This window comes from Lissotriton vulgaris, chromosome 7 (genome assembly GCF_964263255.1).
Source record: "Lissotriton vulgaris chromosome 7, aLisVul1.2, whole genome shotgun sequence".
NCBI lineage: Eukaryota > Metazoa > Chordata > Amphibia > Caudata > Salamandridae > Lissotriton > Lissotriton vulgaris.
In genome coordinates, this window is record NC_141695.1 from 1,753,165,239 (window position 1) to 1,753,180,665 (window position 15,427).

At 46.6% G+C, this 15,427-nt stretch overlaps 1 protein-coding gene across 1 annotated transcript in view; it reads right to left on the bottom strand.

The window, feature by feature from the left end:
- The window catches only part of LOC147706579 (cornifelin homolog A-like), a 61,394-nt gene that overhangs the window by 25,395 nt on the left and 20,572 nt on the right, over positions 1 to 15,427 (bottom strand). Inside the window, exon 2 of the mRNA XM_086929100.1 lies at positions 14,783 to 14,893. Coding sequence (XP_086785226.1) covers positions 14,783 to 14,885 — 103 coding nt within the window. The 5' untranslated portion in view covers positions 14,886 to 14,893. The remainder of the gene's footprint in view (positions 1 to 14,782; positions 14,894 to 15,427) is intronic.

A 15,427-nucleotide genomic window follows, 5' to 3' on the forward strand; every position in this document is an offset into this window, starting at 1 on the left:
AAGGAAAAGGCAGCCAATCTGAGGATTGAAAGGGAAGAACTTGCCCTGGCCAAAGAGAGGCTTGCCTTTGCTAGAGAGCAACAATTGAGTGGGACAGTCCCCACTGGTGGCAGCATTGTACCTAGCAATAGGGAAAGGAGTTTTGATACAAAACACCTTGGTAAGATAGTGCCCCCCTTTAAACAAGGGGATGACATCCACAAATGGATTACTGCTTTGGAGAGGGCCTGCACTGTGCAAGGTGTTCCCCCAAGTCAGTGGGCAGCTATCTTGTGGCTCTCCTTTGAGGGTAAAGGAAGAGACAAGCTCCTCACCACAAGGGTGGAGGATGCTAATGATTACCAAGTCTTGAAAAATGCACTGGTTGATGGGTTTGGCCTAACCACTGAGCAGTACAGGGTGCTGTTCAGGGATACCCAGAAAACTCAGTCTCAAGATTGGGCTGACTTTGTAGATTGTGCCACTAAGGCTTTTGAGGGCTGGTTGCTGGGCAGTAAGGTTACTGATTATAAAGGATTGTACAATTTGATGATGAGAGAGCAAATTTTAAACAATTGTCAGAACCAGTTGTTGCATCAGCATCTTGTTGACTCAGATCTGACCTCTCCCCAAGAATTGGGAAAGAAGGCAGACAGATGGGTTAGAACAAGAGTTAAACAGAACCAGGGCCAGAATCAAGGTGGTCAGAAGAAAGCAGACCAGAAGGGTAAAGATTCTAAGGGGGAACAAAATGACCAGAAGTCTTCGACAGGTCCCCAACAACCCAAAGAGGGTGGGGGTCAGGCTCCCCAAAAGAAGAAAGAAGGCCAATCTAAAAGGTGGTGCCAATACTGCAAAAGTAAAACTCACTGGTTTAGTGAGTGCACCAAGAAAGGAGGAGGGCAGACTCCTGCCACTGCAGCCCCTAAGGCACCTGTGCCCCCTAGTACAGCCAGCAGTGGTAGTGCACCTCCCAAGGGTTTAGTAGGGTTAACCCTGGGTTCTGAGGGGTGTGACAACTTAGTTGGTACACTCACTCAGGCTGTCCTTGTTTGTACAGGGGATGTGGATATGTCCCCTGATATAAGTCCCAATACTTTGGGCAAATACAGACAGACACCTTTCATTAATGGAAAGATGGCTCAGGCCTATAGGGACACTTGTGCCAGTGTCACAATGGTGACACCTAGCTTTGTGGACCCTGGACAGATCATGCCAGGTACAGAATTCCTGGTGACCAATGCAAGCAATGTCACTACCAATCATAGTATGGCAATTGTAGCTTTCTCCTGGGGAGGAGTAACTGGCCAAAAGAAGGTTGTAGTTAGTTCAGACCTCCCAGTGGATTGTTTGTTGGGCAATGATTTGGAGTCATCACAATGGTCAGAAGTGGAGCAGAGGACTCATCTGGAAATGTTAGGTTTGCCAGCACATGTGTTTGCTGTGACTAGGTCACAGGCCAGAAGATGCCCCACTGAACAGGTGCTGGATCCTGGAACAATGGACCAGACACCTTCCAAGAAAAAGAGCAGTAGGGTTAAGGCTGTGCCTTCCCCCTTGCCCCAGGTTGTGGATCAAGTCTCAGAGGAGGCTGACCTGCAGGAATTGAGGGAAACTGAGCCTAGAGAGTTTGAACTTGATCAAGTTGAATTCTTGGGTTCAGGGGGACCCTCAAGGGAAGACCTGGGGAAGGACCAGTTAGGCTGCCCTTCTCTTGAACCCCTCAGACAGCAGGCTGCTGCTGAGGCTGCTGGGAACGCCACAGGTACCCACAAGGTATACTGGGAAGATGGACTCCTGTACACTGAGTCAAGAGACCCCAAGCCTGGCATGACCAGGAGGCTGGTTGTACCCTTGTCTCAGAGAGGTTTCCTACTTACCTTGGCCCATGAGATTCCCTTAGCAGGACACTTAGGCCAGACAAAGACTTGGGACAGGCTTGTCTCACACTTTCACTGGCCTCACATGAATGAGGATACCAAGGAGTTTTGTCGCTCCTGTGTCACTTGCCAAGCCAGTGGTAAGTCAGGTGGCACAACAAAGGCCCCCCTTATACCAATGCCTGTGGTGGGGGTGCCCTTTGAAAGAGTGGGGATTGACATTGTTGGTCCAATGGAACCCCAGACAGCATCAGGGCACAAGTTTATACTGGTGGTAGTGGATCATGCCACCAGGTATCCTGAAGCTATTCCACTTAGGACCACCACAGCCCCTGTGGTGGCCAGGGCCCTAGTTGGAGTGTTCTCCAGAGTGGGCTTCCCTAAGGAGGTTGTCTCTGACAGAGGTGCAAACTTCATGTCAAGCTATTTAACTGCTATGTGGAAGGAGTGTGGTGTCAATTACAAATTCACTACACCCTATCACCCACAATGCAATGGGCTTGTTGAAAGGTTCAACAGGACCCTAAAAGGGATGATTCATGGACTACCTGAAACACTCAGGCGTAGATGGGATGTCCTGATGCCCTGCCTTCTGTTTGCTTACAGAGAGGTCCCACAAAAGGGGGTTGGCTACAGCCCTTTTGAACTTTTGTATGGGCATCCTGTGAGAGGCCCCTTGTGTTTGGTGAAGGAAGGATGGGAGAGACCTCTCAAAAAGCCTGCAACCAACATAATGGACTATGTACTTGGTCTCCGCTCCAGGATGGCTGAGTATATGGAGAAGGCATCAGAAAACCTTAAGGCCAGTCAAGAACTTCAAAAAGCTTGGCATGACCAAAAGGCTGTCCTGACTGTTTATCAGCCTGGACAGAAGGTGTGGGTGCTGGAGCCAGTGGCCCCAGCAGCACTCAAAGACAAATGGTCTGGGCCCCACACAATCCTTGAGCAAAAGGGAGAGGTCACCTACCTGGTGGACCTTGGAACTCCCAGGAGTCCCCATAGGGTACTCCATGTCAACAGGCTCAAAGCATATGTCGACAGGAAGGACATGAGCTTGCTCATGGCCATAGATGAGGGACAGGAGGAAGAGAGTGACCCTCTCCCAGACCTGCTCACTCAGAATCCTGATGATGGGTCAGTAGATGGTGTTGTCTTTTGTGGCAGCCTCTCTGAACATCAGCAGAAAGACTGTAAACAGGTTCTTCAGTCTTTCAGACATATGTTCTCTCTGACACCCAGTCAGACCAATTGGTGTACCCATGAGGTTGACACTGGTGACAGCCTGCCAGTCAAGAGTAAAATCTACAGGCAGCCTGATCATGTTAGAGACTGCATAAAAACTGAAGTGCAGAAAATGTTGGAATTGGGAGTCATTGAACCCTCAGATAGCCCTTGGGCTAGTCCAGTAGTTCTAGTGCCAAAGCCTCACACCCAAGATGGTAAGAGAGAGATGAGGTTTTGCGTAGACTACAGGGGTCTCAATGCAGTCACTAAGACTGATGCCCATCCAATACCAAGGGCAGATGAACTTATAGATAGATTGGCTTCTGCCAACTACTTAAGTACATTTGACTTAACAGCTGGGTATTGGCAAATCAGGTTAGCTGAGGATGCCAAACCCAAAACAGCATTTTCAACCCCTGGTGGGCATTATCAATTTGTGGTAATGCCCTTTGGTCTGAAAAATGCACCTGCCACCTTCCAAAGGTTGGTGAATCAAGTCCTTACTGGGCTGGATGACTTCTGTGCAGCATATCTAGATGATATTGCTGTCTTTAGCTCCACCTGGGAGGATCACCTGGTCCACCTGAGGAAAGTGTTAGAGGCTCTGCAAGCAGCAGGCCTCACTATCAAGGCCACCAAGTGCCAGATAGGGCAGACACAGGTTGTATACCTGGGCCACCTTGTAGGTGGAGGCCAGGTTCAGCCACTGGAGAGCAAAATACAGTCAATCAGGGACTGGGCTCCCCCAACCACCCAGACTCAGGTTCGAGCTTTCTTGGGCCTGACTGGATACTACAGAAAATTTGTCAGGAACTATGGTTCCATTGTGACACCATTAAATGAACTGACAAGTAAAAAAATGCCAAAAAAGGTTCAGTGGACAGCAGGCTGTCAAAAAGCATTCGATGACCTAAAGCAGGCCATGTGCACAGCACCTATCCTTAAGAGTCCAGACTACTCCAAACCATTCATTGTCCAAACAGATGCTTCTGAGTTGGGTGTGGGAGCTGTTCTTTCTCAACTGAATTTTGATGGTCAGGATCAGCCCATTGCTTTTATAAGCAGAAGGCTGACCCCCAGAGAGAAGAATTGGTCAGCTATTGAGAGGGAGGCCTTTGCTGTGGTTTGGGCCCTGAAGAAGCTGAGGCCATACTTGTTTGGCACTCACTTCAAGATTCAGACCGACCATAAGCCCCTCTTGTGGCTAAATCAGATGAAGGGTGAAAACCCCAAACTGCTTAGGTGGTCCATTTCCCTACAGGGGATGGACTTTACAGTGGAACATAGACCTGGTACTGATCATGGCAATGCCGATGGGCTCTCCAGATATTTCCACTTAGAACAAGAAGACTCACCTGGTCAAGGTTAGCTTATTGTCCCAAAGTTTGGGGGGGGGTCATGTAGGAGAGTAGGGTCTGCAATCCTATGATCACCCAGATTTTTTTGCTTTTGTTTCACTGGTTTACGACTTTCTCTGGCTGTGGGCCTGCCAATCAGACCCACAGCCTGGCTGTTCTCTTTCTAAATTACCTCATGTACCCTAGGTGCATCTACCAATTGGTACTGGGCCACCTTATCAGACCCTGTAACTCAGGGCATAGGTGTACCCAGGGCTGCCAGGGGCTGCAGCATGTATTATGCCACCCCTGGCTGGCCTCCTAAATTTGACACAACTGGCTGCATGACAGCTGGGGCAAAGTCGTGTAATCACCCTTTGCTGTAGGTGTAGTATACCTATACCTAACCCTAAAATGGACACACAGATTCCTATCAGTCACTCCTATGGCAGGCCTTGACAATCCTGAAGGCAGAGTGCTTGGAATCGTGTGAGATGGTGCTCTGGCACGAGCTGAGCCTGTCTGCAGCTTGCGGAATCAAGTCCTAATAGCTGTTCCATGATATCGCATACCATATACTCTTAAGTGCATTATAATCCTCGCGGTTAAATGCTATCTTTGGTATTGCTTTATCAAAACATGTCGAGTAAGGTGTCATACGAATTGGAATACTAACCCCTCGCCAATTCTGGCGACGGGGTTAGCATTCCACCCTTCTAGAGGGACACGACATGTATGTAACTGTGAACCCCGGTTAAAGTTAACTGAAGCCTCAGCTCCACAAAATGGATGCTGCCACCACAGACACGAGTCTGACCCCCTGCAGCTGGGAGTCCTTCCAGTGAGGGGAGCCTGGACAAAGGGTTTCCTGTCAGGGGCGGTGCTAGCACCGTCCCAGACATGGTTTTGTGTATCCTGGGTAGGCAGGGCTTTACAGGAAGGTGACTGCTGAGTGGCACCCCGGTGCTCACTACGCATAGGCCGGTCTGAACCAGTTCCAGGGGCACACCAGCCCCTGGCCTGGGGAAGTCCGGCATGGCTGAGGGGTGTAACCACCCCCCACCTAGTCCCACCCATAGGCAGGACCTAGTCACCGGGTCAGCCCCCTTTTTTAGTATAAAGATGGGAGCGGGCCCCCTGTTAAAATTAGATCATCTTTGGAATCAAGATACCACTTTCTTCGAAAGGACTTCACGATTTCTTCTTCAAGATTCTCCCTTGTGGCTAAGGAGTAGTCACCCTGCATCCGCAGGCACCATCCTAAAGAACACTGCGGTCTGCTGCAAGTCCTTCATCACGAATCCGACGACCCAGCTCGACGAGACCCGGCTTCCCTGGCACCTCTGACCTCTACTCACCTCTACAGCCAAGCTGGGAACCGTGAGTGCGACGAGACCTCAAGGGACCGACGATCGCCAAGACTGCACGACATCTTTACTGCAAGCCCACCGTGTCCTCCACTGGTGAGTGCTTTGGGGTCCGAGAAGCCCCGACCCTGCGCAGCTCCAGCACTCAAGATCAGCCCCCCTGCATCTCCACGATCGGCGTGGGGCCCTTCTGCTGTTTGCTGTGCACCGCGTTGTTTGGCTACTAGCCGGCTGGCTTGTGGCCTTCTGAACGACGCCCAACGACTTCACGACTGCTGGTCTGGTTGCTCCAGGCTGGCCCTTGCTTCCTTGTTCAAGAGAGGCACCCCGGACCCTCCTGGTCCACTCCAGACGCCATTTTAGGTCCACCGCGTGGGCTTGAATTTGCCAAGGCTTTGTTGCCCAATCCTGGGTCCAGCGACGCCGACAGCTTCCATCTTCGTGGGACAGCTCGATCCTCCATCCTGGTCGCCGACAACGCCTCCTGGTCCGTGAGATCTTCGAGTCAAGCGTCACCCACTCACCTAGTCGAGGTGGCTACCATCCGGTGCCCTCCTGGTGCCCACTGACTACTGGCTAGTAGTCTCGAACTTGGTCCCCTCTGCTTTCAGGTGTCATCTAACTTCGAGATCCAGGCTTGGATCCAACTGAACTTTCTTCACTGGTCACCGGCCAGCATCTTTTCTTCCGGCTCCTGGTCCGTCTACGAGGATTCCCGACGTCTTTTCAGACCTATGCAGCTGCAGCCCCTGGGCTAGGTAACTTCGGCATTTCGGTGCCCCAGCATAGCCTCACTATCCAAGGGTCAGAATCTACTTTCGTTTTCTCCCTACCAGGTCGGGTTCGCCCGAGAACACTAACTTTCTAATTCCTAGCTACCATAGACTTTTGTCCCGCATCTCGCGTGAGAGTGCACACACTGCACCCGAGTCCCCTAGGCCTCCTAGAAGTAATCTAACGATTCCCTAGTCAAGTCCTAGCGATTCCAAAAGCTATTAGTACTGTACTTACCTGCTAGTAATTTCGCATTCCACTTTCAGAGTATATGGTTTTCCGTGCCCCTCGGGCATTTGTATATACTGTGCTAACTTAAGTATTTTTGTAAGAGTTTTGGTTTGTGCTTAGTACCCTGTCCTCATAAAGAGTACAGGGCTGTTGTGATCTTTAAATAAATAACTGTTTATTTTCATAACACTTGTGTGGTGTCCTTTCACTTGGTATTCAAGGGGTATATGTGTGGTAAACAGCTGGCTTAACACGCCCTCTCGAGTCTTTAGCCTTAGACTGCTCGTATCCACGCTACTAGGATAGCTGGTCTATAAGGTTGACTTACAACCAATCATCAATAAGGGTTGCTGGACTGATACATAGTGTTCACTAGAATAGTGAGCACTGCATATCAGGCCACCTTCTCACAGTCTCTCCCCGCCTAAATTGAGTGAACTGTAGCTAAAGGTGCCACAGTGTACAGAACTTAGCTCTAGTACTGAACTGACAAAAATGGAGGCCTACACTCTACCGGATATTGCTAAACAAATGGAAAAGAATGAAGAACTGATGGCGCATATGAAAAAAACAGGCGCCATGGAGATGGATCCGGAATGGGGAGTTTCTCCGGTTTTATTAGCCGGTCAGTCACATTTGCCTGCTCTCTATAGTAGTACACCAACTAGTTCATCCCACGTTTATTTATTAGAATTTTCTGCTGAAGGGACATCAGGAGTATTACTGGATAAGGGGGCAGAAAACATCATGAACTCATTTGAGAATGCACAGAGGGGGGAAACTTGGAGATTTTCAATGCACTGGAGAGAATTCTCTCCTCAATGTTATCTTTGTTAGAAAAAAGTATGGTAAATTCTGATCATATATTGGAAGTCCTATCTCTCATATTAATAGGGGTCCAAGAGCTCAATCAGATCAATCAAGCTATAAATAAATTAGTAAAGGTTCCGGAGGTATCCAGCCGCTCATGTCAGATATGTAATGGGATGCCAAAAGGTGGTAGTAAATTGCTGGATGGGGAAACGAAGGAAACGAATGAGGGCTTTAAAAGCGTCCCGCTCAGAGGTAGCCCAATTGTAAGTTTAACCTCAGTTAAACACCCTAGGAGTGCCCAGCATACCAGCCAAGGGGGACATTTAAATTTAAAAGTATCCCCGGTAATTCGCATTACGGGTCTACCCTATTTTTTTTTAAAGTAGCCCAAACAATCCATGTCTACAGTTGATTGAAGAATCAGCAAATACTTCAGATATTGCACCCTTACGGGAGGACCCGTATGAGGGAAAGTAATATCAGACCTGGTCGAAGGGGTAAGAAGAAGAACAGGATTCGACGTATTCCTAAACGGAAACAGAAAAAGTTGGGGTTTCCTCCAGTAAGTGAGGAATTGAATAGTACAAAATCTCCTCCAAGTACAAAGGTCACAGGGACTTTGGGGCAACTCAAATTGAATACGGGTCAAAAAACCAGGCAAGATAATGATAACCAGTCGATCTGTTCGAACTTGGTGCTGACTTACCCACAGAGCCAAGAGGGACAGGAAGAAAGTGGGATTAATTATGAGATAAGTAGAGACCCCACACCTGGAAACGGATTGGAAAACTCTGAGCCTGCAACAGATCAAGATTTAGCTACTGGAGGTGCCCCTCACCATTCCCGTGGACGGGGTACTTTTCCAGCACGGTTTGACTCCAGCCAGGGGATAGGTGGGGTAGGGGACTTGATCACAGTTTTTAACAGTAATAGGGGCATGTTAGAGAGGGGCCCGGTCTTAGGGCAGCCTTATAATAGGTCAATAAGGAATACAGGGCCAGTAGTCGGGCAGGTGAGCAGCACCTTGTTTTTTGTCTCTCTGTTTGAAACGGAACCAATGTTACTGAATAGAAGTGCCCTCCTGCAGTTGTTAACAGAGATAAAGGTCTTGGGTCTGATAACAAGTAAAGACCTTGAGACGATCTACTTAGACTGGAGGAGCACATCCGAAGTACAAGAGTTACATTCTCGTCAGGGGTAGTCTCAACGGTACTAATAGCCAATATAGATTGCTTTAGAAAAAGAGGTATAGATGTGATTTCTGGGGTACCCCCTTGCTGAGTCCCATCTGAAAGTTCAGGAACGATTCATCAGATGCAAAGGTATGGGTTCTCTAATAACAGAGGCACAAAAATCCCTATAAACCTTAAAGACATTGAAATAACGGTAGGGCGAAATCTAGGAAACAGAGAAATCAACATTTTAGGTCCTTAATCCCGAAGGCTTAGTAGTCCCAATGTGGAAGATGAGGTAGCTAAGTGGAGGTGGGTAGCTGGCACCCTGATTTGGTCAAAAATATCCACCACAAAGCCCAAAGTGCTGGGGTAGCCAATTGGGAAGAATCCTATCCTGGAAGGTAGCACGGGTAGGAAAAAGGAGTTGCAAGCTTAAATCACAATTAGAATTTGACCCCAAAATAATTTGCCTCCAAGAAACGTGGATGGGGAGGATTTTCAGTTTGCGAATTTTTATGTGTGTTGTTGTACAGCTTGTACAGCAAATAAAATCTGTAAAAGGGTATGCAAGAGGTGGTTTAGCTATTTTACTTAGCTGTGCCATAGGATGGGATCCTGTGATCTATAAGCACCCCTCAAAATGCTATATTGGAGTAAAGTTGAGGAATGGTGAAGATAACTTGGGGCAAGCAATTTCTCTTTTACTGGTAAACATGTATATTCTTCCAGGGAGAGGGTCGAACTTATTGGTCGATTCAATCTGTACTTTTGTGCAAAGGTTAAGTAACAACGAAGAATGCTCATGTATAATGATGATGGGTGACTTTAATGCAAAATTATCCAATAGTGCAGTTATGTCTTTTTCAAACCCTGAATTGGAGGAGGTATGGGCCATCCCTGATTCTGTATTGCCGGTCGATCTAAGATCAGATAAACGAGGCTAGTTATTTTTGTGAAATCTTAGAAGTTTAGACCTTGTAACGTTAAACTGTAGATTTCCAGAGGACTCCCCCGCTGCTTATACCTTTTGGGGTGCATATGGTCACTCCTTAATTGATTACATGGCAGTATCTTTCCAACTATTCGATGTATGTACACAATTTAAGGTATTTTAGCTGTAAATATGTATATAGAAATTGAGAATCCTGAACTCTGGAATCAGAGGAATGAAAAGGTCTCATATAATCGCAATAATGGGCGTACTTGCTGGTCAAATAATTTGCTTCCAAATTTGAAGAGAGTTTTTGAAAATACTGCCTTTATTTCCACCCAAGATACCCCGGTTTACAGGTTTGAGAGAGTCTTGGCTGCAATTAGAACCTTTGGAAGAAAGAAGCAAGTCATCAGTTTTACACCATTAGTAATAATACCATGGGAAATCAAAAAACTGAATCGGAAAATTAACGGTTTAATTAGGGACCAATTTAGGCAGCCCACAATACAAAGGTTAAGAGAAATTAGTAGACTGAAACAGGTACGGAAAAGGAAAATGACATTGGATCGTAGAAGGGTTGAAGACGTAAAATGGGTTAGACTTCGAGAGGTGGCTCTTTCTGGGGACACTAAGAAGTATTGGGCTCTGATTGCAAAATTTTGTGACGGGAGAGAGAACTCAAAACCTATTTCAATCCCAGAAGCAGAATGGACCACATATATTTCCCAGCTTTATGCTTCAAATCTCGAAGTTGAACAGAATCAAGAGGATAGCATTGCGCCTACCGCAGGGAGTGACTATGGTGCACTGTCATGCTTAGAGATTGAGGGTTACATTAAAGGGGGAAGATATTCCAGCGCAATGGGCCCAGATGACGTACCAAAAGGATGGTGAAGAGTGGGCGAAATTTGTGCATCCGCTGTTTGTCCATTGTTATTAGGCCTGGGCGGTAAATTCCATTCCGCTCGTAGAATTTGCGGAATTTGGGTAATTTCGCCTTCTACGGAGAACGCAAAATTGGCCAAAATTCAGTGTTTCGTAAAATGTTTTGCTTTTTCGCTTTCTCAAAATGCGTGTTCGAGAGATATTTCCCCCCGAGCACGCAAATAGCAATTGCGAACAGTAGAAAATCATCGCAAACAAGCAATTCTTTGTGTTCGCGGAATTTCTGCGTGTTCGCTGCCATTTTCTACCATTTCACAGAGATTTGCGTAACGCGATTACGCAAATTCCACCCACCCCTAATTGTTATACCCATGTTGATATCCCACAATCCTGGAAGGGAAGTATATTAGTTTCACTATACAAAAGGGTCCAAAAAATTGCCCTGCCAGTTTTCATCCATATGGAACAAACAGGATTTCATAAAAATAGTGGCACCCTGGATAATATCACCATTTTGCAAACTTTAACTGAAAAATATCCTGTTTGGCGGGGTATGCCATTATTTTCGGCTTTTCTAGATTTCTCCACAGCATTAGACAGGGTAGATGGGGGAAGCTGTGGAGGAAATTGGTCACCAAGGGGATACCAGGGAATCTTTTACGATTAGTAATTGCTCTTCACTCCTCCACTTGGACTCAGGTTTTATTAGGGGGAACACAGAGCCTCTCGAGGAAAATAGTAACTAATAATGGGTGGAAGCAAGGCTGCCTTTTGGCCCCTTTACATTTTTCTATTTATATTAATGATTTGCCAAGAAGAGTGGGGCTCAGTAAAGGGGATCCCCATAAATTAGGAAACTTAGAGCTGAGCTGTCAGCTCTATGCAGATGACGCCATAAAAATGGATTTAACCCCAATCGGACTACAAAGACGACTTGCCGAACTGACCAGGTACACAGAAGTGTATTATTTAAAAATAAATATTTTAAAGAGCAAAGTCATGATTTTTAGTTATCAAGGATGTAAGGTCAGAAAAAACGTGCACTGGTTTTTGGGAAAAGAAAAATTGGAAGTAGTAAAATTTTACCCATACTCAGGAAAAATATTTACGAATAGGTTCGCAGCTGGTAGTCATGTGGATCATTGCAAAGGCAAGGCAATTTCACAAGCCTTTGCAATCAACCGTTTGTACAAACACTGTGGGAAAAAACATTTCTCTCATATTATATCAGTCTTTAAAATAAAGATTCCACCAACACTGAGCTTCGCCAGTGAAACAATAGATGCACAAGAGTGGGACAAATTTGAGAAAGTTAAAGGGCAAATCTGGCGCCAAATAAGCATATTGAATCGTGCAGCACCCACTGCAGCGCTAAGGCTCGCTTTTGGTTCACTCTCCACTTATGTGCTATCGGTGGCCGCTTGCTTAAGATGGAGCAATGCATTGTTAAATAGCTCAGAGAACCTGCTACGGGTAGCACTGCACAGAGATATATTTGTAAATATGAAAGAAAAGAGTGCTCTTTTTAGGAATAATCTAAAAGCGCTAACAATGTTCGGTTTAGATAAGGATGGAGCGGCGATTCTTTGTAAAAGGGCTTTGAAAATTATAATTGAGAAAACAATCTATGGGGTTTCTCGTGAAAGATATATTAAAATGTGCACAGAGAATAGAAATAATGATTGTATTGTGGGGAGTAGTATTGGCAAAAAACCCCAACCTTATGTTTTATGGAATCTTAAACATGGAGTACATAGGGTGATTCTGCTACTTAGATTGAATCCTATAGAATGGCTGCTACTGATATGCTCCTTTGTGTTTTTATATGAAATGATATGATGAATTTAGAGTGGGAATTTGTATGGAATGTAATGTTGTTTTTAAGATGTATTTTTATGTGGAATTCTTCGGAATTCTAAATCATAATGAATAATTAATTGAATAATAATTTCATTGGATTAGTAAATAAGAAAAAGCATTGTATTTACCACAGCTGGCCCTTGGATCCCAACTAAACCGGGAAAATGAAACAGCCCCTCCTGGTTGGCAGCTTGTTGATGAGTGGTACAGCGGGGGCTCCGAGGGGGTGAGGGAGGGCAGAGATGAGTGGACACAATTCTTAAGAACAGAGGTGTGCCCGTGTTCATGCGCCTGAGTGAACCTGCACCTGTGTGTGCGCTCCATGTGTGTGCAGGGTTTTATACACCTAGATGCCCATGTGTGTGCCTGAATGAACATGCATGTGTCTGTGTCAGTCATGTGTGTGCAGGGTGTGATACTCACAGATGCCCGTGTGTGTGCCTGAGTGAATGTGCATTTGTGTGTATCATATGTGTGCAGGGTGTGAAACTCATAGTTGCCCGTGTGTGCCTGAATGAACATGCGTGTGTGTGAGTCATGTGTGTGCAGAGTGTGATACTCACAGATGCCCGTGTGTGTGTGCCTGAGTGAATGTGCATGTGTGTGTATCATATGTGTGCAGGATGTGAAATTCATAGAAGCCCATGTATGTTCCTGAATTAACGTGCACGTGTGTGTGTGTGAGTCATGTGTGCAGGGTGATATACTCATAGATGCCTGTGTGTGTGTGTGTGCCGGAGTGAATATGCACCTGGGTGTGCGCATCATGTGTGTGCAAGGTTTACTACTCATAGATGCCCCTGTGTGTGCCTGAATTACCGTGCATGTGTGTGTGTGTGTGAGTCATGTGTGTGCAGGGTGTGATACTCATAGATGCCCATGTGTGTGACAGAGGGAACATGCACCTGGGTGTGCACGTCATGTGTGTTCAGGGTGTGATACTCACAGATGTCCATGTGTGTGTCTGATTGAATGTGCATGTGTGTGTATCATATGTGTGAAGGGTGTGAAACTCATAGATGCCAATGTATGTACCTCAATTAAAATGAATGTGTGCATGTGAGTCATATGTGTGCAGGGTGTGATACTCATAGATGCCTGTGTGTGTGCCGGAGTGAACATGCACCTGGTTGTGCACGTCATGTGTGTGCAGGGTGTGATACTCACAGATTCCCGTGTGTGTGCCTGAGTGAACGTGCATGTGTGTGTGTGTGAGTCATGTGTGTGTAGGGTGTGATACTCACAGATGCACTTGTGTATGCCTGAGTGAATGTGTGTGCATGTTTGTGTATCATATGTGTGCAGGGTGTGAAACTCATAGATGCCCGTGTATGTGCCAGAGTGAACATGCACCTGTGTATGCATGCTAGTCATGTGTGTGAACAGATGCCTCTGTGCATGCCTAAATGCATGTGCCTGTGTGTATATATGTGCACAGTGCGCAACACTCATAGATACACATGTATGGGTCCCTGAGTGCAGTTGTGTCTGTGTGTTATGTGTGTTGCAATGAGTGATATTCCATGATGCCCAATTGTGTGTGAGTCAGTGCACATGCGTCTGTGTGTGTTGTTTGTGTGTAACGCTGACAGATTTCCATGTGTGTGTGACTGAGTGCACATGTGCCTGTGTTTGTCAAGTGTGGGCAGTGTGTAATGCTCACAGATGCCTGTGTGTCTGTGCACATGTACCTGTTTGTTTGTCATATGTGTGCAGTCTCTGATGCTAAGAGATGCCCATGTGTGTGAGCCTGAGTGCACATGTCCTTGTGTACGTGTCATGTAGGTGTAGTCTGTGATGCTCAGAGAAGACTGTGTGTATGTCTGAGTGCACTGGTACCTGTGTTGTCATGTGTGTTGCACTGTGCGATTCTCCCAGAGGCCTGTGTGTATGTGCAGTGTCTGATGCTCACAGATGTCCGTTCATGGAGCCGAGTGCACATGTGCCTGTGTGTGTCATGTGCAGTCTTTGGTATTCCCAGTGGCCATGTGTATGTGTCTGAGTGCACATGTGCATGTCATTTACGTGCAGTGTGTAATACTCACAGATGCTTGAGTGTGTGTGCCTGAGTGCACATGCCATGTGTGTGTAGTGTGTGATACTCACAGATGCCCATATGTGCATGCCTGAGTGCACGTGTGCCTTTGTGTGCCATTTATGTGCAGTGGTGATACTTGTAGATGCCTGTGCATGTGCTGAAGTGCACATGCTCTTGTGTGCATTATGTGGGTGCAGTCTGTAATGCTCACAGATGCCATGTGTGTGTTTGTGTGTGTGTGTGTGTGCACATGTGTGATGTTCATGTGCAGAGCATAATACTCACAAATGCCCATGTCGTCAAAACAGTCCATCACCTCTGAGTGCCACTGGCTCGTCTGTGTGCTGTAGCCCATGCTCTGAGGCTGGCTGCTGATTGGATGACTCATGATGGGTTCTGTAAGAGGAGGACACAAGAATAACACAAGATTTAGAACTGTAACTGCTTTGTCAAAATGGACATACTGTCACAAAGAATAGTAAGTCTAGAAGAAATGTGTGTAACTTCCTTTGCAGAAACTACATGGAATGCCAATAAATGATGCCAAGTTCTGGACAAACTCCGGGTCATCCAAGTGCGGCGTCCCGGGTGGTCCTGGTGGTCCTGGGCATCATTTTACTAAAGAGGGGCACTGGCCTCCCGTGACCTTCAAAGCTCTCCGCCTGCTCTACAAGGCGCTTCGCCAGCAGGGCCGCCTGCACCTCAGACCCGCTCCAACCGGAACCCTCCGAAGAGACAGCTTCCATCTTTGTTTTTTCTGTGGTGGTGCCTATGTTATAAAATATGTTACCAATACATATTGCGAGCCTGAATTCCTACACTGTGTTTCGTAAGAAACTCAAAACCTGGGGAATATTAGCAAGGGTCTTATCGCCGCTTTAGCTGAAATTTTTGCCGATAAAGAGGCGATTTTTTTATCGCCCAATTACC